The 24,689-nt window shown below is 43.1% G+C and overlaps 1 protein-coding gene and 1 long non-coding RNA gene across 6 annotated transcripts in view; one reads left to right on the top strand and one right to left on the bottom strand.

Moving 5' to 3' along the window:
• Positions 1-14,195, top strand: part of JCAD (junctional cadherin 5 associated) — a 66,098-nt gene extending 51,903 nt beyond the window's left edge. For all 5 annotated transcript variants that reach the window (XM_026101538.2, XM_064505857.1, XM_064505859.1 and 2 more), the window contains 2 exons: positions 5,307-8,959; positions 12,872-14,195. In XM_026101538.2, the coding sequence (XP_025957323.1) occupies positions 5,307-8,959; positions 12,872-12,906 (3,688 nt within the window). In that variant the 3' untranslated portion in view covers positions 12,907-14,195. The remainder of the gene's footprint in view (positions 1-5,306; positions 8,960-12,871) is intronic.
• Positions 13,428-24,154, bottom strand: LOC112984025 (uncharacterized). The gene is made up of 4 exons (XR_003259380.2): positions 24,035-24,154; positions 19,855-20,032; positions 18,988-19,148; positions 13,428-16,553 (listed from the first exon to the last, which is right to left on the bottom strand). It is a non-coding gene; the product is annotated as an uncharacterized LOC112984025 (long non-coding RNA).
• Between the last annotated feature and the right edge of the window lie 535 nt (positions 24,155-24,689).

Below are 24,689 nucleotides of genomic sequence, written 5' to 3'. Positions count from 1 at the left end.
AGCATAGTTAAATATTATATCTTGGTTTTAAAAACCTGCTTTTCCCCATAAAATAGGGAACAAAACCTTGCACTGGAGATAACTTTGTCACCCCTTAACAAAAATTGAAACTTTTTTTTACTATTATTATCACAGTACTAAGTCATAGTGCCCCTATTGGGAACTCTTACAAGGCACTAGAAGTTATGAAAAAAAGGAAAGCCTTTGTATCAGCCCTTCTGTTTTGTCATCCCTAGATGTGCAGCCTACCTCTGGTGCGGTCAGAGAGCAATCCTGGAGCTATCCTGCTCTTACTGTAAGGAAGGGTGAGATTCTTTGGGTGAGATCGAGTCAGGATGTCTGCAAGCTCAGTGCTGCAACACCCGTGTTTAAGTTGCCAAGCTCCAGGGTGATAATCCCAGGCTCTGCATTGATACCCTCCAAGGGTAGACCCAGGCCTCCCCTGCCCTGGGCAGGATCTGAGGCAGGAGGTGGTCTTGCAAAGGTGAATTGTTTTAAAGTGAAAGAGAACAGTTTTTTGTGAGAGCCCACTTCGGGGGGGGATTAGTCCTGTTAGGGGCTGGCCTGTAATAAGCTCCACTGGGGATTTTGATCTCAGTTTATCTGGTTTCTGGGTCATACTGGGAAACAGGTTCTTGGTCTTAGATTGGGACAGAACTGCACATTTCAGAGCTTTGGAGAAAATTTGGGCCAAAAGAGGTGGCATCTAGCAAGCACAGTGTTTTTTGGACTTAACAGACTTCATATTACAGCTCCTTTTTCTAGATCAGCCTCTTAAAAGCTTCCAACTGGTAACAATTTGCAGAGAGGTTTGCTTGGTTTTTCTATGTTTAGCAAGTGCTCTAATTAATAATACTCTGTAATTAGGCTGAACTTCAGCACCAACTTCTGCCACCTGCCTCCAAACCAGGTCATGTGGCACAGCGTGCCAGCACACACAGGAGGTAGAGATGCTGCCTGGCCAACCTAGCAGATGTTGGCACTGTGGCAGGAGAAAGCCAAAAGAGGTAGTCAGTAACTTGACTAGCTTCATAGACCTTGATCAGGTCCATGGGATTTTAGAGAATGACGCAGACTACTCAGCGGTTGCAATTAGCTATGCCACACTCTGTGCTCAAAGTACTGGATGTCGAAGACCTACTCACCCTCCAAAAAGCCACAGAAAAAAGCAATATTGCCCACTTTATTGCTGCCTTCACAGACATGATGCAGAGCTAAGCCTGTTTCATAATGGCCAGCAGAGCGATTGCAGAGCAGCTTTGCAGCGGCTGTACATGGGCACATCACATGGCATTGCAGGTTGCAAGAGGCCCTGCTTCTGTTGACTTCTTGCTCTATCCCCTTGTTCTTCAGGCCGGCTATGCAGGTGGTCTGAGGGCAGTCCTTGTTTCACTATTAGGAGACTGCCCAGTAAAGGCTTTAAAGAGTTAGGTGAGGCAAATAAAACAGGGAAGCTGACCCTAGGGATAGAGACGAGAGGATCCACAGGGGAACGACCTCCTGCTGCTCTTCTGAGTGGAAGATGAAGAACAGAGGTGCTCTTTGCTTTGTTTTTGCATGGGAGGAAGGGCAGATGAAGGAGGGACTAGGTTGGTAGCTAGCAAATTTAGACATAAGTAGATACTATCATTAATGAAATGACCTGCTGGAAAAATTAGAAGACTAAACTGATGTTTCAGAATGTTGGGAGTGTGTATATATAAAGATAGGATCCCAAACAAGAACAGAAATTGCCAGAACTGTTCTCTGAAAATCATGTCCCCTTGCTGCCAAATCCTGGAAACTTCTGAACAGTGCCTCCCCACTGGGCACAGTCTCCTCTGGTGCCAGCAGCTCACGCATCCTGAGCACGAAGGTGCCTTGCTCTTACGGCTTACCCACTGGGAGCCAGAAACAAGATAGAAACTCCATGGTATTGCTGGGTAACCCAGAAGTGGCCTCATTCTGCAGGGCTTTGGCTTCACAGCCTCTGCCATGCTCCTGCACTTCTGTTCCTATTACGTGGGTCGTGTAAGATCCTGCTGGTCCAGCATCGTTTCGGAGGAGCAAGGCATTTTCAACCCATTGCTCTGATAGCTGCTGCTCAGGGAAATGCAGCCAACGCAGGGCAGGGCTGATGGCCTAGTTTCTTGCAAAGGCCTAAAATTCATAGAAAAATAGCAATAGTTTATTTATAAAACAAGTTTTTCATTAGATTAATTTTACATAGAACCAATTCATAGCACTTTATCACATGGCAAATGTGACATCTTGTAAAAGCAGACCTTTTAGAAAAGAGTTCATCGGGTTAAAATCTTCCTGGTTGGTCTCACAGACTACTCCAGTCCTGTCGGAGAGGTAGCTGTGAAGCACTTGCAGGCTGCTGCCTCTGCATATGCATTTCTTCCTGCATCAGTGCCATTACATCAAGGGGTGAGGCAGAAATTCACAGTAGTATTTTGAACTTAGGATGACTCCTGGATGCTTCCCCTTCCACCTGTCCACCATTTTATAGGACTGGAAGACCCAGAAGTGACAGATACCCAGGAGGAGCTGCTGCATGCCCCAGGTGCTGCCGGTCAGTGAGGTTATACTCTGAGGCTCAGCATTGTCCGAAGGGCTGCCTGCCAGTTCGCGTGCTGGGTGCAGGCGCGTGGGTAGTCCGCTCACCGCTCTGGAGAGGCATCCAAGGAGTCTTCAGCCTGGAGTCAAGTGAGAGAGTCCCTGAGGAGACTGCAGCATTCCCTTCCCACTGCACAGTGTATTGGCTTCCTCTCCAGCAGCTTAGCAGGCCCAGGAAACAGGCTGCCTGTGTAACCGCCTCTAGTGCCTGAGCCCGAGGTTGGAGAGATTCTCTGCTTTGTGAATATATCATAGTAAAGACAAGGTTTTAAACACCTCCTTTTAAATGTCCTATCTACTCTCGCTTTGCACTCATGACATGGTACGGGTCACAGGGTGGTTTGTATCATGTTTAGAAGTTTATTACCGTAGCCTAGTTATTAATCTTTTAATCTTTTAAAGGAACTGTAATCCTTTAAAAAGCTTTAAAATATGGAGGAACATGCTTTCTGTAACTGAAGCTAGACCATCCTAACTTATGGCTAGTTTAGTACAATGAATATTTGAACTTGGGTTTTGTTTGTTTTTTAAAGAAAGCAACCTAACCAAAACTCTTTTGTTTTTAGTGGCTTCCTAGGAAAGACTTATCTATTACCAATTTCCTATTAAACCCTTTAAATAGCCAGCCCATTTCATTCCTCTACTATGAGTTGCAGTTGTTGCAAATCTCAATATTATTGTTTGACATACCACCTTTCCTCAATGCTTTTTATATCTGGCTGGATAAGAATTCGTTTTCACTCTATATTTAGTTTGGAGTTTGTTTTTTTTCTAAAAAAAAATTGTGGATTAGCCTCTGCAACAATTGTGATAGTTTCTCCATCAATGGAAATTTTAAGATTGAGATTTTTATATGCTTCTCTAAAAGACGTGCTGCCACTGAAACAGGCTTGGTTTCAGGGAGGTCTGATGGCATGTGTTAAGCAGGATGTCAAGCTAAGTAATTATAATGGACTTTTCTGATCTTGTAATCTATGACTCTGTAGTTTCTGGGATTTTTATAGCCCCTTTTACAATGATTGATAAAATCACACTAGATATTTTGTGTTCCTAGTATATCTGGCAGAACAGAAAGTGCAATCTCTCCATTCTCTCTTTGCTATTACTAGACCCTGTTTCTCACCTCTTTTTGTAAACACGGATATAAATGGCGCCATAACACCATGGGAAGGAGATGAAAAGGTAGATTTGATAATCTCAGAAGAAGGCAGCATTTGTTCAGTTGCATGCTTCTGCGTGCTGAGAGGCATAAAAATGTTCATCATTACCGCAATCAACTTTCCAATATAGGAGGTATCCTGTTATATCTCATTGATTAATGAAGACTTTTATTACTTCCTGGGGTTCACCAATTGAACTGTACTTTGTGTTTCAGAGACAGAATGTTTTGTTCAGATGTTAAGGCTTAATCCAGTGGATTTAATAGGAACAAGATGCACCTTATCCCAGTTTGGTTTTTAAATTTGCATATTCATAGGACGAAGTTAATACACGTTAAAAAAATTACTGAATAGTGCTGTGAATCTGGATTGCTTAATTTTGATTCTGAAATTTGAACTGTGTTATGCTTTCATAAAGTAGTATTTAAATAAATGATTGTTTTTTAGTAAAAAAGCCAGATGAAACTGTTTTTATACTTTGGCTTGGGACTGAGGGAAGAGGAAGAAATTCTTGGGCTTTATCTACATACTTGTCCTATTTATGTCAATTTTGATTTTTCTTTCCAGTCTCATGCTGGTGGCAGCTACGTAGTGTAATGGCAGTTACATTGTTGGACACCTTAGGTATAAGAATAGCAGAAAATGGTTCAAATAGAAGATTAATTATTTACATAGAAAGGTACCAATTTCGTTCAGCAGTAATATATAAAATAATTTACAGTCTGTTCAGAACACATGAAGAACCTATTCTATTCATGTAAATCTGTGTTCTGAATTTTTTATCTGCAATAAAATGTTTACTGTCTTTCATATTTCAGTGATGCATTGTTGGAGTTAATCTCTCTTTAATTAAAAATGTTATACTTCTTTTAAGGTATTTTAGATTTTAAATATTGACTCCATCTTATCCAGAACTGTACTAGTACATAACCGTGGTTGTGGTATGTATCTTTTTATTCAAACACTTTAAGGAAGTTTGTTCCCTCAGAAAGAAACAAGCATCAAAGCAGGAAATGACATGTTCAGTTTCAGCCCTTGCACTAGGATGCAAATCATACTTCTTGCAGAACATACCTTATGAATTAGCCCTCTACCTGTTCTCTCTATCCTATGCTTCGTAGCTTTAAATTCTTATTAAGCTTCTCTACCACAGTAGTCCCCTTGAAGTCAATAGATTTTGATGTAACAGAGCACAGAAATCAGTTCAACGTAATCATTTCTATTTTACTAGTGTCCATTGAAGAGGGCTGTACGTGTTTGCACAGCACATAACCGTGTGTTTTATTTCTCCTCCTAACAGCTTTGCATAGCTAACAACATGCAAGCAGAGTATAGGTTCCTTTGCCATTCCTTTGCTCATGTTAATGACTGACTTTTAAATCCTCTCATTAAAAAAACCTCATTTAATCATAAAGTCTTGTGATTGCGAACAGATTACAGAAACCCCATTGGCATAACTCAACATTTGACCTCCTAATAGAATTACCGTAAAGGAAAGAAAGGACATCTGTATAAATTGCCTGTGACACTGCATTTCTTTTTCAGGACTGATGACAGGCCTCAGTTAACATGGTCTTCCCAGCCCAAGACAGATAAAGATCTTGCCTACTGGAGAAGAAGAGGACAAGACTTTAGTGTGTTACTGGGCTACTCCCACAAAGGAGGCTGTGAAATGAAAGGACCGTCCCCAGCCCATGGGGCACACAGGCATGCTAAAGAAAGTCAGCTCAAGGTAGGAGCAGGCCCAGAGTATGCAAGAAGTGGTTTGCAGGAGAGCTGTAAAGCACCTGGTGACTGCAAATGGCAAAGTTTAAGAATAGAAAGCTGGAACCAACCAAAAAAAATAGGAAGGCAAATGTCAGATGGTGACAGGGAGAAACTGCTTCAAGATCTGTACTCATTGACCCTGGGAGACAATGTACTGAGTGCCCATAACAAAGGGAAATCACAGTCATTGCCAAGAGTTCTTTCACCGGAAAGCCTGAGGTGTGTGGAAATGCCCTCCCTGACGAACAGTAACAGCTCTCTCAGTGGAACTAAAACACCTTCTTATCCCCCAAACAGACTAACTTTGGAATCAACCAAACACCAAGAAACAGGAGGTCATTTCCTACCGCTGGCAAAACCCAAGTATGGAAGACCTCTGAAACCTCCATCCTATGAACTGCAGCGGCAAACCAGGACACCTGCAGAAACCAGTGCTTTTCAGAACCACTATCAAAAAGATGAACCTATTTCCTATTTAGCCAAAGTTAATGAGCCAAGGCAAGATGCTTGCATTCAAGACTCTGGTTTGGAGCCCCCGGTCTATGTACCTCCTCCATCTTACAAATCCCCACCTCACCAAAGTGTGACTCCACATCCCCTTAATGAAGTGCCTAACAGTGATGCATACGCTAACAGTGATCAGCAGAATACTGCAGAAAGGGCTGTCACCTGCCAACGACCAGCCACAAATGCTTTTGAAACAGTGGGTGAACCTTGCAAAGACAACCATCTTTCTCACGGAAAGCAAAGCCATGCTAGGCGCCCTGCTGACTACCTGTGTTCTGTTCAGTATATTCCCTTTGATGATCCTCGAATACGACATATTAAAATTGCTCCACCAGAAGGTCTCCAGGACCACACTAAATACACTGAAAATGCATGTAGTCCCAGTTCCAGTACTTTGCAAGATAGAGATCTTGAAGTACAGTACAACAGTGCCTTTTTGGATGCATCAGACTCACCTAATTCTGTAAAGGGAGAAAGAACTTGTGACAGCTCCACCCACAGTAATAGATGGTTGGCACCATCCATCCGAGATCAGGAAAACTGTGCCTTGTCTGACCAAAGAGACAGTTGTAGCACAACTAACCACAATCCCCGTAACGAAGCCAGTGCAGAGTACGCAAAAGGCAAACTTTCTGTAAGAAATTCACATATGGACAGCACCTGTGAGACTGTTACAAAAGTGAAAAAGTTTGAACCTGGAACTGGGATGCAGAGCAAAAAGAGTTCAAAGAAAAAAATGAATGAAACTATATTTTGTTTGGTCTCCATCCCAGTTAAATCAGAATCAAATCTGCCAGATACAGATAGGAACAACAACATAACCCAGAGCCCTGATAAGAATGGGTTTGATAACAATGGGGCTTTGCAAGAACAAAGTCTCCTAAGTATGTCTTCAACGGACTTGGAGTTACAAGCGCTTACAGGAAACATGACCAATAAAAATGAGTTACAAAAACAAGAGTTGTGGAGACCAGAAGAGTTCAAACAAATGAATGACCTCAGATTTACTCAGCCTACAAAACACAGAGAGCTCAAATACTCTGGCTCCTGGCCAGGTGATCAGTACAAAGACCAGCAGACACAGACCAGTTTCACTGAAGAACCTAAAAGCCCACAATTCTTCCATGGTACAAAGCCTGGGCAACCTAGTAGTAATAAACTGCTAACTCCAAAGCTCATAGGATGCACAGCATCCACGATAGGGTCAAAACAGACAGGGTTACCTTCTGACAAGAGAAACAGCACACAGAGCGCTTACAGCATGAAAGGTCAGATACACCTTAGTCAATCTAGCAACAGTGCATTTTCAAGGACTGCCATCTCTGTCCTTCAGGCCCCTTTGCCAAAGGCACATCAGAGCCAGCCTTCTGGGTGCAGCAGAAATGTGCCTGCCCGGGAAAGGGAAACTAGCCTGGTTTCCAAGGGTGATGTAGTTAAGGGAGAAGCAAGCGCTCTCTGCAACAGTAAAGAGCTGTTTGGCCAGTTCCTCTTGAAACCTGTAAGTCGCCGCCCCTGGGATGCAATAAGTGAGCTAGAAAGTTTTAACAAGGAACTGCAAGGACAGGAAGAGAGCACAAGTAGTGAAGAAGACTCAGAAGGTGCTGCAGCTTCTCCACAAGAATGTGGCCTTACAAAGAGAAGGGCATCCAGAAACCAGGAACCAAGACATGGTGGGCAGGTGGAAAACATTGTGCCAGATGTTCCTGTGTTTAAGTCAGGAAGAGTTAAAAGTAAGTCTGAAAGTTGGAGTATGGGGACAGAGTATGGTGATCAGCAGAGCTGTGTTGGATCACAAAGCTCTTTGCAGCCAAGAGACAGCAGTGAAGTAGTCAGGCCAGCAGATGGAAGTCTGATAACAGAAATGAGAAAAGAGGAAGCCAAGAGCAGAACAAACAAACAGCTAGTTAGTGCAGGCCCTCTCAAGAGAGTTTTGTCCAGTAGCCCAAGCAGTTCATGTCACAGTAATCCTTTCAATAACACTGACTTAAAGGAGATGAATGAATATCAAAATTACCTAGACTTTGTTAAACCAAACAAAGGCGCAACGCCCAGAAATGACACAGTATTAGAGAGAGGCACAATAGTACGGTTGTCGTTAACAAAAAGGAACCAAGGGCACTCTGAGCCGGATTTGAGGTCAGTGGGCCTTGATACAGCCTCAGGACCTAGTGTTAACAATTCTGATCATTCTTCAAATGTAAATGCAGTGGAAATCCCTCCAAACGAGTCATTGCAGGCAAGAGCTGCAAGGATTTTAGGCATAGAGATAGCAGTGGAATCTCTCCTTCCTGATGATAGAGTTGGGCTCCACTCAGGCACTAGCCCTGCTAATGGTGCCCAGGACTTTGACTCATCAGGAAGCAGCGCAGTAAGTGGCAAAGAAGGAAAAAAAGATGATTCTTACGAGGGAAGACGAAAGTGTGGCTGGACAGAGAGCGTGCTCTTTGTTGGAGAGGGAGGCCGATCTTTATACCCTGATGAATGCCCAACCACTGACCAAGAAGTCAGCGCTAAAACTGAGATAATCGAGCCAGCTTTTGAACAATCTGCAGGTCCCAGCCAAGGTGAGGACCAAAACTTGTCTTGCAAGTCAGCTGTGTATCAGCATTCAGAGAAGAGAGTGAGAAGCACCTCAAAAGTGATAGAGACACTCCAAGGCAAACTCACTTCTCCACCTAGCCGGACTGCCATGGATCGCTTAGTGCGAATGAAGGAGGTTGACTCTGTGTCACGGATGAGACGTCTGAGCATTAAGAGTGCAGACTCTGGAGAGGATGTGGATGAAGAGAAGCTGTCAAGGGTACAAGAAGAGAGGGGAAGCAAATCAGCAAGCTCAGGGGGTGTTTCCAAGCGTGTTATCTCTCTGAGCGAAAACGGATATTTGGGCGGAATGGGCAAGAAGACTGACAAAGATCTTTGTTTAGGTAAGACGCCATTATTTGAGATCCAAGTGGGTACTGTTTTATTATGTAATGGGCATGATCGTTCTTCTCTGTGGTCACATAATTCCACTCTAATAGTAACAGACTATAGGTGGTACTACCCCCATGTGGTTGTCCTCCCGTCTGTTCTCCATGTGGAAGAGATAATATGAGTGTTCTCTAATCCCATGTTAGGAAAAGTTACTGTAAAACTTAACTTTTGATACTGAAACTCATTCGCAGAGACTGGAGCATTCCCCAAGCTCTTACCTGTGTCTCATTGTTTCAGAGAACTGCCTGCTTCAAAAAGCAGAGTTCAGAGATAGTCACTGTTGTGCCAGTGTTTGGGAACACATGGTGATGTAATCACAGCCTCTCCCTGAATACCCATTTTTCCCTCTCTAATACTTAAATGGACACATACTATACATACTTTTTCACTGAGCACCTTTTTCTTTCTTTTCTTTTTTGTTCCTCGTATCTCAAAAGCATATAAACTTACGTAGCCCATATGCATCGCCAACGTAAATTGAGCTGTTCTCTCTGAAACAGTTTTCATATGGTATTGTGTTGAACCACTAAATACAAGTTGTTGTTATAGATTTATGTAAAAGGATAAATCTCTCAGGCCACCTGTCCAGTACATTAAAGTAATTGGAGTGAGCAAACGTATGGTGTGAAAGTTGTTAAATTAGTATTAATCTCCTCCTTGCTTTTCCCATCTTCTCTGTAACAGCTGACACTGTACCTTGAAATTTACACTAGTTATTCATTACACCCCATCAATATAAATCTGTTTACAGATTTCCAGTACAGAGGCACTGAAATTAAATCAAGCATACTTTAAAGTGGATTTACTTATTTCCTCCCAAAGAGAAATGACTGTATGAATTTTAAGTATTGACTCCCATTTTCTTGCAGCCTTTCACTTCATGACCTTTTCTGTGCCCCACAGCTGTGTGTGTCTTTCTGCTCTGAACTGTATTCTCTAGACCAGATTTTCCAAACAGGCAAATTCAGCTTCCTTGTACCCATCAGGTCTAGTATGCTCCACATGTATCTCATATGTTTTCCTCTCTTGAGCTTTCTGCTGGAGAATGACTGTTGTGGTTGACAGTGACTTCAGGGATGTATCAAAACAGATTGTGTGCATTTTACTGGAGACCTGTACTTGGAGTTATTCTGCAGTAAATTAGGTCTAAATTTATCCCTCTTACTGATGATGCCAAGCTTGTATTCTGCAGTGTGTTCCCACTGGAACAGTTCCCTTGCAACCATGACAGTCTTCCCCATGACAGGATAGCATGGCTCGTCCTTCCAGCTGCACACATGCTGTACCACAAGGAACACCATGCACTCACACAGGGCATGAAGGAAACTACTTTGCTGGCTTCCTGTTGGACATCAGGAAAAAGACCTGATTTGTTGATAGCCACAAGATACTCACCTTTAGCTTAAAGGGCAAGACTGAAGATCTATGTTTGTAGAAGAGCCTGATGCTGTGTCTCTCTCTGTTAACTTCCACCTGACTTCCAAAATAGCTCTCTGGTAGCACTGGAAACCAAAATGACAACTAATCCTGGAAAACCACTGTATTTATTGCTTTTAAAGAGTAAATGTCACTAAAGTCCATTCTGTTTGGAGTGAGATACTGTCTTATAATCGCAGTCGGGGCCCATCATAGAGGCTAGAGGCCTTAGCAGAAACAGGCTTTTACCTGTTTCTGCTTGGCAGAAGAACAATCATCTCTCAGTGTAAGAGCTCCACTGAAACTCAACACAAGAAGCTGATCTTACTATGCAAATACTGTCATGCCCAAATGTTCACAAATGCAGTGAATATCTTTTCTCCTTTGCTATTCGAAGACTCTTTCTGTGAAGCTGCTGATCTAGCTTTTTGTTTCTGTAGAAAGCATTTCAAATGAGCTTAACTGAATTTTGACTAAGTGCTTGTGTATCAGTGCCAGAACTCTCCTGTTGCACCCATAGAAATGTGGCACGGCCAGAATTCTTCCTGACAGTCTGGCCCTTCTGCGTCCTCGGTTTAAACGTTGAAGGTGTTGAGTAAGCTTTGAAGGAATAAACTGAACCATGCAGATTCTTCATGTGTTGTGACCTGTTCTTGCTCTCACCTTCCCGCCCCGCCAAGCACACACACCCAGAAACAGTAAGCACCTGCAATTCTGAGGTGAACTATTAGTGTGAATGTGTCAGAAAATTGGGCCATGGAGGCCTTAGGAAAATCAGGTTTCTGAAATGTGAACCCATTTCTATTTTTAGGTCAACCTCATGCAGAAAAGGTCAGAATTTTTGTACATTCTTGTAGTTTAGATGGGAAAACATTTAAAATTGTAAAAGTATTACTGCTTTAGAGGGACCTTCCCACGCAATCAGTGCATTAACCTTAGAAAGCAGCAGTGCTGTCCTGGAGTACGTCCTCAACACTATTTTCCTCTTCGGTTTTTTTGCATTTATGTGGTGTCTGTCCTTGATGTTTGGAAATACCAGAAGAGGCTGTGTGGTGATAAGCAGTTCTGAAAACATAGGTGTTGCTGGCACAGACTCTCTTCTTGGCTGGCCTAACAATTTGAGGAGAGCTGGGAAGAGAAAGAATAAAGGCTCCAGCACCAGTAATCCAGCCACTAGGGACAAATCCATAAGCTGTTTCTTGGTCAGTCTCCCCTTGATATAAGTCTGGATGCTGCAGATGGACACTTGCACAAAGGAGTAAAATTTTCACTGTGAGAGTTTTTATGCTTGTTTGAATAAAGACGGTCACCCACATCTACATAAAAGTCCTCAGGGTGAACATTTTACTCCTAAGTGTGATATTTATGTGTGCAAATATTTTCATGCTCAGCTGTTCAAATGAGAGTGCTATGGAAATTCAGCCTGCGGGAGGGACTTTTAAGGTTAGCATTATAAAGTTATATAAGAGTTGCAAGTAGCACACACTAGCACAGGCTGCAGTGCAAGTTTGTCCAGGCTCTTGTGTGCCTAAAGGCTTCTTGGTCGGTAGCTCTGGTTCTTCCACTCCATGACTGCATTGCATTCCCAGGTGCCTAGAGGAAGGCAGACGTGCATGCCAATGGAGGGCAGGCAGATCTCACAAGGCTAAACTCTTCCACTGCAATCATATCACAAAGTCCCAAGCATGGAAGAAAAAGCTCATATATGCTCCCATCATGGCAAATGTCTAGATAAATCCAATAAATCTGACAGAAAACTGTCTTTTGGGGTTCAGGAAAAGAAAAGTGAAGTGTGATCAGTGCTCTGAACTGTCAAGGGGTGGGCTTAAAATTTAGAAAAAAGACAGTAAGCCAGGCCTATACTTTAATGAATAAGGTTCAAACTATGCATTGCAGTTTTGCAGACTGAAGAGAGACAGCCTAACTGTACTGATGTAACACACCTATGCATTCCAGTATTCCGCTGAATTATTCTCAAACTGAGGAGGACCTGCAGTTGAATTAAAAAGTCCTGATGACTGAGCTGTATCATTACTTCTTCATGTAGCCTTAAACACCATGCTAGGAAGCTTGCAGAATTTGCCTGCCCTTAGTGTTCCGTCCAAAGAGAGCAAACCTTATGTCTCTCTCCCTCCCTCCCTCTCAAAGCATCTGAAAATTAGAAGTAATTGTTTAGTAGACAGTGAGCTGTTCCTTCCTCCCTACCCAGGGATTCCCTAATTATATCTCCATACATTTGATCTGAGTAGCTCCCAGTTACACTGGTGTGAGTACAGAATTTGGGTCAGGAATGTAGTATGTATATTTAGGGGCTGTCAGTCCAGTATTAGCTTCTTATAAAAAAGAAGTATAGGAAAAAGATGTCTCATTTCCCTGGCTTGCTGGACATATTAACATTGAACAGATTTCAGAATACGTTTTTAATACTGTTTTATTGTCTTTTTCAGACACGTATGACCCCACCAAAGTTGAAAAGGTGTGAGATGAACGGAGATGAGAACAGAGAGATTCCTGCTTTACCAAGAATGTTTCACCAATTTTTGCTGGGTGCTTTTTGTTTGTTTTTGTTTTTGATGCTTGGATATTGCCTCCATTTGTGGTGTTCATGGTGTACTGATGATGCCTTTACCAATGCCACTAGGAATTAGCTATTCATATATAAGACTGTTGCAGAGACTACAGAAAAATCTGACTTCTACATTGGAACCATCTGGCTTTGTAGCATTAAGATTTAATGCCTACAGTTGGCAAAGGGTTTTCATCTGAACTGTGTTTCAGTCTTCAGCGGGGATGGTGAAATGCATGAAGCAAGGCTTTTGAGCTTTCTCTTTGGTGTAAATGTAAACGTGGGAGATTAGTGAAATGATTTTTAAAAGAATGTGAATATATAAGCTAAACTTCTTAGTCTCTGAAGTCTAAACTTTGTTTAACTTAAGAGATTTTTGGCCGTAAGTAGAAAGTGCTGCTGCACTGAATGGGGGAAAGAATGCGAGACAATGGTAGTGAAGATTGATTGTGAAATTATTTCTGACTTCCAGAGTTTGAAATTACTTGGATTAAATACTTATTTGCCACCTAGAGAGAAGAAAAACAACCCCCCCCCCCCAAGCTTCTAAAAGATGAAGACTTTTGTAATACTGTGTACAGAATATGTAATTACAGTAGCTGGCAACTAGTGTTTCAGACCAATGCAAAGTATACCACTGGCTGTTTTGCACTCAGTATTACCTATTTTTGTTTTGCTGTTTAGAAATTCTTTATATGACAGAATAGTAGCTGGTTTAAAATAGCCCATTTTAACAAAGTAACTATATTTCTTGTTACAGAATACTATCTATTTTTCTACGATGTAAACAATTGCTAACAAGTGGCAAGTATAAAGAAGTATTATTATTATTATTATTATTATTATTATATTTTAAGACTTATCCCTCTGAGTGAAGGTGACCCAAGCAGATTTCACTTGTGTCTCTTAATACACACTCCATACTGCCACATATTCAGTAGTGCTATCTTATTTTGTTGTGAAAAGAGCCATCTATGTATGTATGTTTGTACTACAGGGTTAATTTCTGTTTTTTCCCCACTCAACCCCTGGATCATTCTTCCTGGAGTAACTTTCTGAAACACAGCTGAGAACTGTCTGGGCTGGTGTTCCTGCCATAACATTCCAGTGACTGTAATTACCAAAAAGTGCGTATGGATCTTTGTCTCAGTGTCTCTGAACAGCTCAGATAAAATACCTGGTTTCTTTCTTTCACTTTGTTTCTTTTTACATATTGTGGTTTTGGATTAGGCCAGTATATAAAAACAAATAAACCTGGGTTAAATTCTTCCCTGAAGCCAGTTGATATTACTGGGGAGGAGTTTAGGTGTCTTCTCTGAGGTATTTAAATACATGGCTTTAAATATATATTATCTGCACACACAACTGCATGAATTACAGATTTTATTATAAAGCCCATGCATTCTGCTGTTTGACACTGAATTAGCCTCCATAGTATCTGTGTCTTTAAAGCCTTTATGTCCACTCCTGTGTGGGTTTTTTGTAAGTGCTTCTGTTTGCTAACATTCTTCTGATGACTTATTCATGTACTTCACTGGTCTCTTCCACTGGCCTTTTTTGTTTTTGTAGCATAATTTTATTTTTAAAATTCTTTTAAATTCCTGAAATACTGTTTTTTTTCAGTAAGTCTGTAATTTGGAAAAACAAGGGGAAAAACACTCATCTTGTGCTTTGGCAGCAAGAATTTCTTGTCTGTAACACATGATTCTGTTAAATATGGACTATTTAAAGCTTGTTTAAAAAGAAAATGTGGTGCATAATTTGTTTTATTAACTCTTGTGCATGCTCCCTAGCAATACTTGTTGACAAACTGTTCCCATCAATCTTACTGTATCCACCTTTCTTTTAAAATCTAGCTTCTTCACCAGCATCTGCATAGGACATCTAGGGGTAGCAAATGGCTACAAAACATATTTCCCCCCCATATATCTCTCCACAAAGACCCACTTATTAAAATGAGTTGCTTCCATTCTCATCATCCCACTTACTAGTAAAACTGAGATGCCTGGCAATAACTTGTAGATCTTAATTTACCCTTAATTTCTGGAGAACTTTAAATTGTCATAGATCACCAGTACTGCTACTTCAGTTCATTTCTCTGTGAAACAACAGGTTTTTCTGCATCTTTTTTTCTTCTGATGAGGAGGGGCTTAATCAATTTTGGAACATGCCTGCTTCATCGGTCATGTCAAGTGATTACTTTTCCAACGCATGCAGAGAGACAATATCTTAAAAAAAGAAATAAGCAGAATTATTGAAGGGGAGGTTTTATTGCCTAAGAGTAAGAAACTAAAATCTAGAAAGTCAGTTAGGAAGCCTTACTGTGCAGTATTTTGTGACTGACCAATAGATGAAAGACTAGAGGTAGTACTGCTATAAAAACGGTGTATTTGTCTAGCAACACTAGTTATTTCTTTTCCTACTATGATACATATATCTAAGAAATACATAAAATACAGTTGTATGAATAATTATGGCTCAGTGTTTCTACAGTACCTGTGTCATAATAAAGGTGTCAGGTACCTCACTGGGCTGGCGAGTACTGTAGGTGGACACCTTTCCATAAACCTTTTGCTAGTTGCAAATACCAGTCAATGGAAAGCTCCTCTTACACTAAATGTAATTAAAAAAAAAACCTAAATGATGACTTTAGTGCCTGTCTCAATGGGTACGTAAAACTATCATGGCAATAGCTGTCACTGGTAATGGCAATCTCAGAGGGCTCAGGGGTGAGTGGGCATGGAGGAAGAGGACGTGGCAGTCTGTTTCCTGTGCCTCCTCCAATGCAGGAGTGTAACTACAGAACAGCAGTGGATAAACTGCAGGTTTATCTTTATTCTCAGGAGGAAGAGCAGAGCTGGTTCCTCAAAAATCACGTTATTACCAGATGTTGTATAGCCAGTTTGCCATACTGCTGTAACTAGGGCAGTTTGGGTTGGATAACAAGATGTCAGAGTGGTTGTTTGGGTAGATGTTACTTTCACAAGCATTCCCAGAAATTCATGCAAAGAACCCGTGCCTGGTTTATACATTTAAAAAGTGTTTAAATAGGGAGACTCCTGTGAAGCTGGGTAGCTAAATAAGATGTGCCATCTCCTTTCATGTACCCTGCTGAAATCCAGAATGGATAGTCAACCCAAACGGTTAGTGAAAGTAACAGCACGTCATGTCAGTGCTAAGGTATCAACTCTGGTGCCAGGACAATAAACAATGAATCCAAAGTGTCAACCCTTGTCTTCTGCTGGAGAAAGAAGAGTGACCAGTGAGCTTGAGGGGCTACTGAGCTTTACTCACCCATGTTAACAAAGAAAGGCAAGTCACTTTGGAGTCCCAGTGGAGAGGTGTGAAGCAAGAAGACTCGCAGGGATTCCCCTGGGGAGAATGTCATTTTTGGAAGGTAAAAGCGCTCCCTCATGTGGTTCCCCTGAGTATAAATTGGAAGTTGTTTGCATGAAGAGTCGCTCTCTACTGGTCCCACTACAACTCTTGCTGAAGTGATTTTGAATTGGGTAGGAGAAAGCGCAGTTTGAGCAGAGCTTTTTGGGTATGTCTTTCAAATCCCACTGGATCGGTTGGGAAAAGCAAAGGAGGGATATTCTTTTTAATGACTAAAGATCATTGTTAATTGAAATGCCCAGCAATACACTTGAATAAGCACTAATAGTTAGTTAATAACAAAAAAATAATCTTTCCTAGACATAAGAAGTATTGAAGTATTTCATACAACAGATTTTACCAGCAGGTTAGTCTTTACTGCAGACAACCGTGTCCTGTACTGAAACCGTCAAGATTCCTTGACTCAGCTCTTGACAGGACATGGAATAATGCAAGAACATTGGGAGTAAATATTCTATATACTTAAACACCTAATAACTGTTGGAAAAAAACATGAGAGATTGTTTACAGTATATGTTTGAAGTGTTCAAGGAATAAAAGTAATCTGCCAAGGGTGCACCCCTTGAAAATAACCAGTCCCACCAGGCTTATTTATATATAAATATTTGAATTTAGTAAAATGTTCCTGTTTGTTTAATACCATTAATCAATATTAGTATCTATAGTCAATGTTTTGTTGCCTTTGGCACATGGACAGCCAACTGAATGTTATTTTTATAGTACTGGAACTCCCTTTTGGGTTAAAACATTGACATTTTTATCTCTGCCTCTTTTCACAGGAAAAATTAGTGGGATAAAAGTAAAAGTGAAATGTTCTTGCATTTCAAATGGCAGAAGTTCTTGCACTGTTGCTCAGGTTCAAGATCTAACTGAGGCAAGTATATCTGAAAACCAAGTCTTTCTCTAGCAGAAGCCATTCACTTAAATAAGTGAAACAAAACTACAGAGTAACCTATGTTAAATTCAATGGAAAAGATTGGTAGCTTGTTGGTCTTTTGAATGTTTTCTGTAAAGCACTCCTCTTGCTGGGCATTGGTATTTTCTAGGTTAAGGACCAAACAGTCCCCTATTTTCATACCCCTGGCAATAATGCCATGATGTTGCAGTCCTAATTTACTGGAGTGAGATTTACTTACATGAATACTCCACTAAGTATATTGGGACTATACAGAAGAGTAACAGTTTAAAGGATCAAGCTGGCGATTTCATGAGATGATGACTATATCATTGAAACTATTAGAAAAGTTGGGCAATTTTGATTTAATTCTCATATCCCAACTAGCATGAAAATGTTCAGTGAAACTCCCTCTGGGAACTAAATGAAAGCTGTTTACCATCAGCTCTATTTTTAAAGAAAAAAATGTTTCAAAGAAAAAGGGAAATCCTGATATCAATAGCAAAGCTCAAAACCACAATGCTATCTCCCACCCATGCTGAAAAATATGTTTGCAATATGGCTTGCAGAGCTGCACAGCAGGGAGAGGGTGAAGGGAACTGAAGTCAGCATTGACCAACACATGGCTGAGATTAGAAATAAAAATGGAATTTCCCAGCCAACAGAAACCGCAATAACATACAGATTATAAAATGAAGGAGGAACTTTCCACCTTCAACAGCAGCAATCACAGCCTTCTTTTTAGCTCCGGACTGGCAGAGAAAATAATTAGAACCATTCCAAAAGCTATTCCTAAGCTGGAAGGAAAACAAGGAGATCTATGTGCTAGAGAGTATATATCAGCATTCTTATTTCTTTGTCCTTATAGAATGCAGGTAATTCTCCACACTGACTTCCAAGATACTGTGGCATATCCTCAAAGCCAATACTAGCTCATTGACTTGGATTTCTACTTTACGTAGCTCAAGGGCAGAGAGAGAGGGACAGAGGGAGGAAATGGGGGTAAGCAGCTGCAGTAGTATTTATATGATATCGCAGGATGAATGTGTTTTAAGAATTTATTTGTATTTTTTCTGCACAATACAAATAATGTATTTCTGTGCTTACATGTAAACTGGAGGGGTGCTAGTGTCCAACAAAGAGACATTCTCCAAATAAAGATTTTGCATGGATATGCTCCTCTGTGGATCTGTTATCAGTATGGGGCAAAATGGAACATGTGCCCTGGTGTTTGCATTACCTTGGAGAAAGGTAAGTTTATCAGTGAAGCGTTAAAAGCCTGCAGTATTCTCCAGGGGACTGCTGTATCACTACACGGAAAACTCTCACTGGTAGTCCTGTTATACCGTCAGGTACAGAAATTATCTTTCATGTGTTTATTTAAAAAAAATTCTTTCCATGTCCAGACTTTCCCAGTTCTTCACAGACTCTAGGTCATGTTTCCAAGTTGTATACTCTCTGTTTGCTACCTTTAGGGTATGTTCTGCCTCTGTGCAAGAGTCTGGTCCTCCTTTACTGCCTGGCAACCAGACATTTGCACTAGCTAAAGCTGCCATTTCAGAGCATTTTCCACTCCCCTTGCACAAGTTGAAATGGCACTGGGATAGTATAGCTTGGCTACACTGGAGTAAGGAATAGCACGCTCTGTGTCTGTGCTGATAGAACCTTCAGAAAGCTAAGCATTAAGGTATAAAAAGAAACCCTACCCATTTTAGGCAAACGTGTTGGCCACACTAATGGTTGGAGCATGAAGGTCTGTCTTTTGTCTTTGGCTTATAAGCAGGTGAGGCCTCACTGTCACACTCACATGTATGCTGTGGAGAAGCAATGGATGCATCCTGAAACTCCTCACGTGTCACCAGTAAACCTGTGGAACATGAGACCAGAAGGATTAGAGGATGCTGCACATAGAAATCACTGTGGCAGTTTTGCTCTCCTTTTCCTTCCAACATCCAGCCAATATGATCCCACTGTACCCCCTCCTTCCCCACCTTCTTGAGGTATAAAGGCCTCTAGTCCAACATACTCTCATCTTCCACCCAATTTTAATCTACAGACCAGTTTTCCTAAATTTTCCCCAGGTAGAAGGAGGAAGGCATTCAATTCTTTCCAATTGCTGACAGGTTTTTGTTTCTGTTTCTGCTCTTCACCTTAGTATTACTCCCTGCGTTAATGCACAAATATTGTTTATTACTTTTTCAGTAGTAGCCATATACAACATAACTGAACCATTTACTATCATCTACACTGGGAAGAAGTATCCAGAGTGCCTAGGGACCAAATTGTCCTGTTACACGGAGATCTGATCCTTCAAAGCAAGGAGCAGAGGCTGGAAGTGTGTTGGGGAACTTAAATAGCTCAGTGGGAAAGGTGAAGACATGACTGCACAGGCCTTTCTGCGCTTGCTCCCACCCACCACCACCCACCTTCTCTGGAAACAGAAGAGTGGCAGTATCAAGGCTGATATCTGTGCCAGTTCAGGCAATGGGAGCAGTAAGCAGTCAGGGCTTTGGAAAATCCTGACTGGTCATTATCTTGAGCAGACAAAGAAGATCACCCAACTCAGTACATACCTTTTCTCCTCTTACTGCTTACCACTGCACTAAATTATGATTATCTCCAGTCACAGCAAAGGGTTCAGCACACAGTACCAACCAAATGCTCAAGCGCAGGGGCTGGTCCACATCCTACAGGGTAACATTGTCCATGCTCCCACCAGGCAAATGTATAGGCGCTTATGGCTACCCCAGTCTGCAAAGCAAGTCAGATGGAAACACAGGAAAGATTAAGGAAGAGAGGACTGTGCATTTCTGGCTGCTGCAGCTGACAAGCCCTCACTTGGACAGGTTCTTGCTCAATCAGCCAGAAATCCTTCAAGCTGCAGGGCTTCCCTGCACCCTCTCCAACACTAGTTTGAGAGTCACCAGCTAACTCGCACTGGGCCTACACAGCCCTGACCCTTTGCTCATCAGATAAGACCTTTTGCTCTTATCTTACTCTACCCACACCTCATCTTCTTTATCTCTCTCACTGACCTCTTCTAGCCCTAAAGCACGTTTGACCTTTTCTGGCTAACAATGGTATCCGGACCCAGTTTCAATTAAAGGTGGATTATCTCTCTCTCTTTCTCTGTCTGCTCTGAATCTTCCCTTTCTTGGGAGAAAGAAAAACAGGCCCCTGGAAATCCCTTAGCACAGTTTATCCAGTGACAAGTGCTAAAGCCAGCCTGCAGGAATGTCATACCTCCGGGGTTGTGGTGCAGAAAGGAAGGGTGGCTGATCAGGGAGCCAGCTCCTTTGTTTTACCCCTTGAAAAAAGAATATTTCTCGTAACTATAATCAAGATCAAAGCAGGTGTTCACCAAACCTAACAGGAATAAAGCCCTTAAATCCCTTTGCGGGTGCAGGTCAGCAAAATACACTTCACCTGAGCTTTGCGGCACTGTACTTTATAATGGACTAGCTGTATCTTGCTTTGTCATTAATTTAACAGCCAGTCCCTGTGAAGGACTGGGTGGAGAGATGTTGCCCTAAGTGGGGAGTTACACCTTCTCCTTTCACTCCTTCCCTGCTCCATTTAGCTTGTGGAGTATTCAGGGTACTTTTTGCATACTGCCCCGGGTACAGCCTTTAGCCTCAGTTTCACTACAGTAGCAAGAACAAGCAAGAATCTGAAACCAACTGAACAAATAGCACGGCAACATAGCCAACTCGTGTCATTTGAAGTGGCAGGGTTATGATATCTTGTGGGCAGGAAGGCTTGTCATTTGTCCCAGTTTCTCATTATTATTATAACATAATGTTTAGAGTATAAAGGAAGTCCTCTGTTCTCCCAGTGGTGGGTCACACTATAAATATCCCAGATGGCACAGGACAAGAAGGTCTGTAAAACTCAGGATGCGGGTCACAGGATGGCTGTCTGCTTTCTGTCTGGGAGAACACGATAATAAACCCTTGCAAAGGACTCTGATAACACCACATGAAAGAAGTAAAAACATTGTGGAGGAGATCTTCAGCTGCTGTAAAATGTCATAGCTCTCTTCGCTTTGTGATATGCTTTTCTTATTTCCTTCCTTTCCCAGCCTCCTCTTGAACACACAAGGCTGAAAAGTATCCACAAAACTTTTCCTTCTGCATTACCTTTCAGCTCCTTCTCTAAGTACAGACACACCTGTGTGTACCTGCAACACCCTTCCTCCCCTAAGCAGTTCTTGTACAAACCAGTTACTCCAGCCAAAAGTCCTCCTGAGACATATCAGTACCATGTTGAAAACAGAGGCGCCTTTCCCCTGCCCCCAAAAATCACTGGCACTTCAGGAAGGTCAGGACAGTCAGAGGACTGCGCTAGATTTTTAAAAGAAACACTCCTTATGTAAAAAACATCTTTTTTTTCCCCCCTAGAGAACTGAAAGACAAAATTCATGAACGTTGTCAACTCTTTTAATAAAATAAGAGGATGTTCATGGAAAACCCTGTGCCTTTTATTCCTGTATACTTTTACATTTTTAATATCAAATGATTGTTGGCTATGTTGGTGGTGTTCTAACAACCAGCCAGATGATTTTGATAACAGGTTTAAAGAGAGAATTTGGGGGAAGGGGAATAATAAAAGAATCATGGATATATTTAAAACTGTCCGAAATGCCAAGAAAACCTTTTTTTTTTCCCCACAAGACATTTTTGATCTGCTTAGATACCCAGCCTCTCCCCCCCAAAACCACCAAAGCCTGGCGTGCACACAGCTCTGTGCAGCAGCATAGTTATTCCAGCTGAAGTCATAATTTAGTGGTTGGTAAATGCTGGTGACTACATTTATATCCATACAATTGTGTCCACCACTGAGAAATTATATTACTTTAACTATACCAGTGAAACAGTACTGTTCTGTAATAGCGGTCCACATTTCAGCCAGACAGGGTTGCAAGGTGTAACTCATGCCTTCTAAGGCAAGGAGATGCATTTATCTCTTTTTCACTCCTTCCCCTTAAGACAGGAATTGCCCTCCACTGCTGAATCAGCAGGATATGCTGGACTTTAGCCATCTGAAGAGCTGTAAATGGCTCTGAAAATCATATCCTATCCCAGAACCTCCCTCCAAGCAGTGTGTGAAGGAGAGGGAGAGAGCAGAGTAAGCAGTGTGGGAGAGGGAAGCTGAGACCCTGATACACCGAGCTGTTATCTGTGACGACCTGCATCCTGTGCCATGCTCCACCTCGCTGCAGGCAGGGGAGGCTTTTGAACTCCAGGACCCCTTCTTAGTGCAACCCCTATCTGCCAAACACACAGCAGGCAGCTGGAAGAAAGAAGCAAAGTTCAACCCATCCCCAGTGACTCAGTTTCTAAGACTTCTGAACAATTTCCTAAGACTTTGCCTTAAGATTTTGTTTTTCTAGGCCATGTCTGTACATTTGAACCATATAAATAGTTGAATGAGTCCATCATAGCAATGGGGCTGTGAAGCACAGAGGTTGATCAATGATGAGAAACAAAAATCTCAATTACATAGAGACAGTGCTGTAGAAAACCTAAGCCTCTTTCAGCACAGTCACTTGTTTAAAATGGCTACAGCTGATCTCTGGTTTCCTATCAGCCCATGGACCCACCTTGAGCTGCTTTGCCTGCTCGCTTATCCCCCTTTACAGGATGTTGGTAACAACCACCCCTGCTCTGACACTTGGGTTTGACTGTACTATTCAGCAGAAATTTGTGGGGAGAAGGCAGCAAATCTTTCTCAACAAGAAACCACCAAGTCAAAAAAACTCCTGAAGGATTCTTCCTTGCTGCTGAGGAGGAGGACATCAGGAGGAGAAATCATGGCTGGGAAGCGCCCCGTCTTAACTTCTGATCACCTTTCTCAAGCACTTGTTCACCCTTTCACTGTCTGCACCCAGGATGGCATGACAACCCCTAACAGGCCTCGCTGCAGCCTCTCGGGAGGGCTGGCCCCTTCGTCCCCGGCCTGGTCAGCCCAGGCCTGCCCGGCATCCCTTCAGCGGTATTAAGGTCTCGGTTCTCTGTTTCTTCTGCTCCCCTTCTCACAGGGGAGCCAAAGGGAGACAACGAGTCGCTGCAGCCCCATCTTCGCGCCCCCCTCAGAGGCCACGGCAGCCGCTCCACGTTTTGAACCAGCACGACTGTCGGCAAACATGGCCCCGTGCAGGGTTTCTAGACCTCCCAGATCCTTCCTGATACATGCGCAGGGCGTCAGGAGAGGAAGCAGCGGCGTTTCCTGCGCCCTGCCTGCCGGGCACCGCGGGAGGCTGCGCCACCGCCGGCCGGGTGCCATTTTGTGCCGTGGGGCTGCAGGTTTCTTGTGGCGAAAGGCCGCTGGACTGGCTCCCGCGGTTCGTTTTCCTTTCTGAAGGAAGAAAAATCCCCCTAGTGAAAAATTACTCCAGTTTTTTTTCCTCAGTGTTCTTTACATATGGGAAAACATGACAAGAGTAAAGATGCACCAGCCTTTCTTTTTTTGAAGCTACTTCCCATGACATGGCAGCCCCACTCTGAAGTGCACCTACACTGCCTGCGTACGGGGACACAGCCGCTCTCCCTTAGGACAAAGACAGGTTTTTCAGACAGCGGTAAATAGCCAATTAAGGCCTTCCTTTAAGAAAAAAAAAGAAAAAAGAAAAAAGAAAAAGAAAAAAAAGAAGAAAGAAAAATAAGAAAAATAAGAAAAATAAAAAGAGCAGAGCCCCTCAGCATTACCCCTGCTGCCAGGAGCATTTCGTAAAGCCGCCGGGCTGGAACTCACCCGGCCTCCTCCGGCGCTCAGCGCTCCCCAGGGCCAGCCCGGGGCGGGGGGTGGGCAGTGCCGGGCGCCCCGCGGAGCCGGGCCCCGCGCCGGCCGCCGGCGGGAAGCCTCTGCAGCAGCGCCACCTGCGGGCGCCGCCTGGCCTCGCCGTCGCCGAGGTGCCCGGCAATGGCCGCGGGGACGGCGGGCGGTGGGTCCGTACGGCTGCGGGCCCCGGGGAACTCCCCGGCCGCGGGGGCGGCGCTGCGGGGAGGAGGAGAGACGCTGGGCCCGGCGGCGGGGCGGGAGCCTCTGAAAGGCTGTGCTGGGTCGGGGGAAGCCATGCTGAAGCGACGCCACGGCGTCTTTGGGGTCATTCATTCGTTGCCCAGACTTAGCTCGCCAAAGCTCCTCGTTTTCGCTGCTTCTTTCACGTGCCCCTGCTCCCTCCCGCGCTCGCCTGCGCGGCCCTACACCGGGGTGCTTCAGCCCCCCTCCGTGTCAGCCCTCTGAATCCCGCAGAGCCTCGCGAACGCCTTCGCTCTTGTCAGGCCCCTCACGGCTAGCCTGCCCCAGCGGCTCAGCCCCGATGCCTGAGCCCACGCTGAGGGTCCTCCTGCGCTGTGAATGCCTGGACCCAGTTCACATTGAGCCTCGCTTTGGGGTTAGTGGGTGA

The sequence above is a fragment of the Dromaius novaehollandiae genome, chromosome 2, assembly GCF_036370855.1.
Source record: "Dromaius novaehollandiae isolate bDroNov1 chromosome 2, bDroNov1.hap1, whole genome shotgun sequence".
Classification (NCBI taxonomy): Eukaryota; Metazoa; Chordata; class Aves; order Casuariiformes; family Dromaiidae; genus Dromaius; species Dromaius novaehollandiae.
Note: the sequence above shows the minus strand (reverse complement) of the source record. Positions and strands in the feature narration are given on the sequence as shown.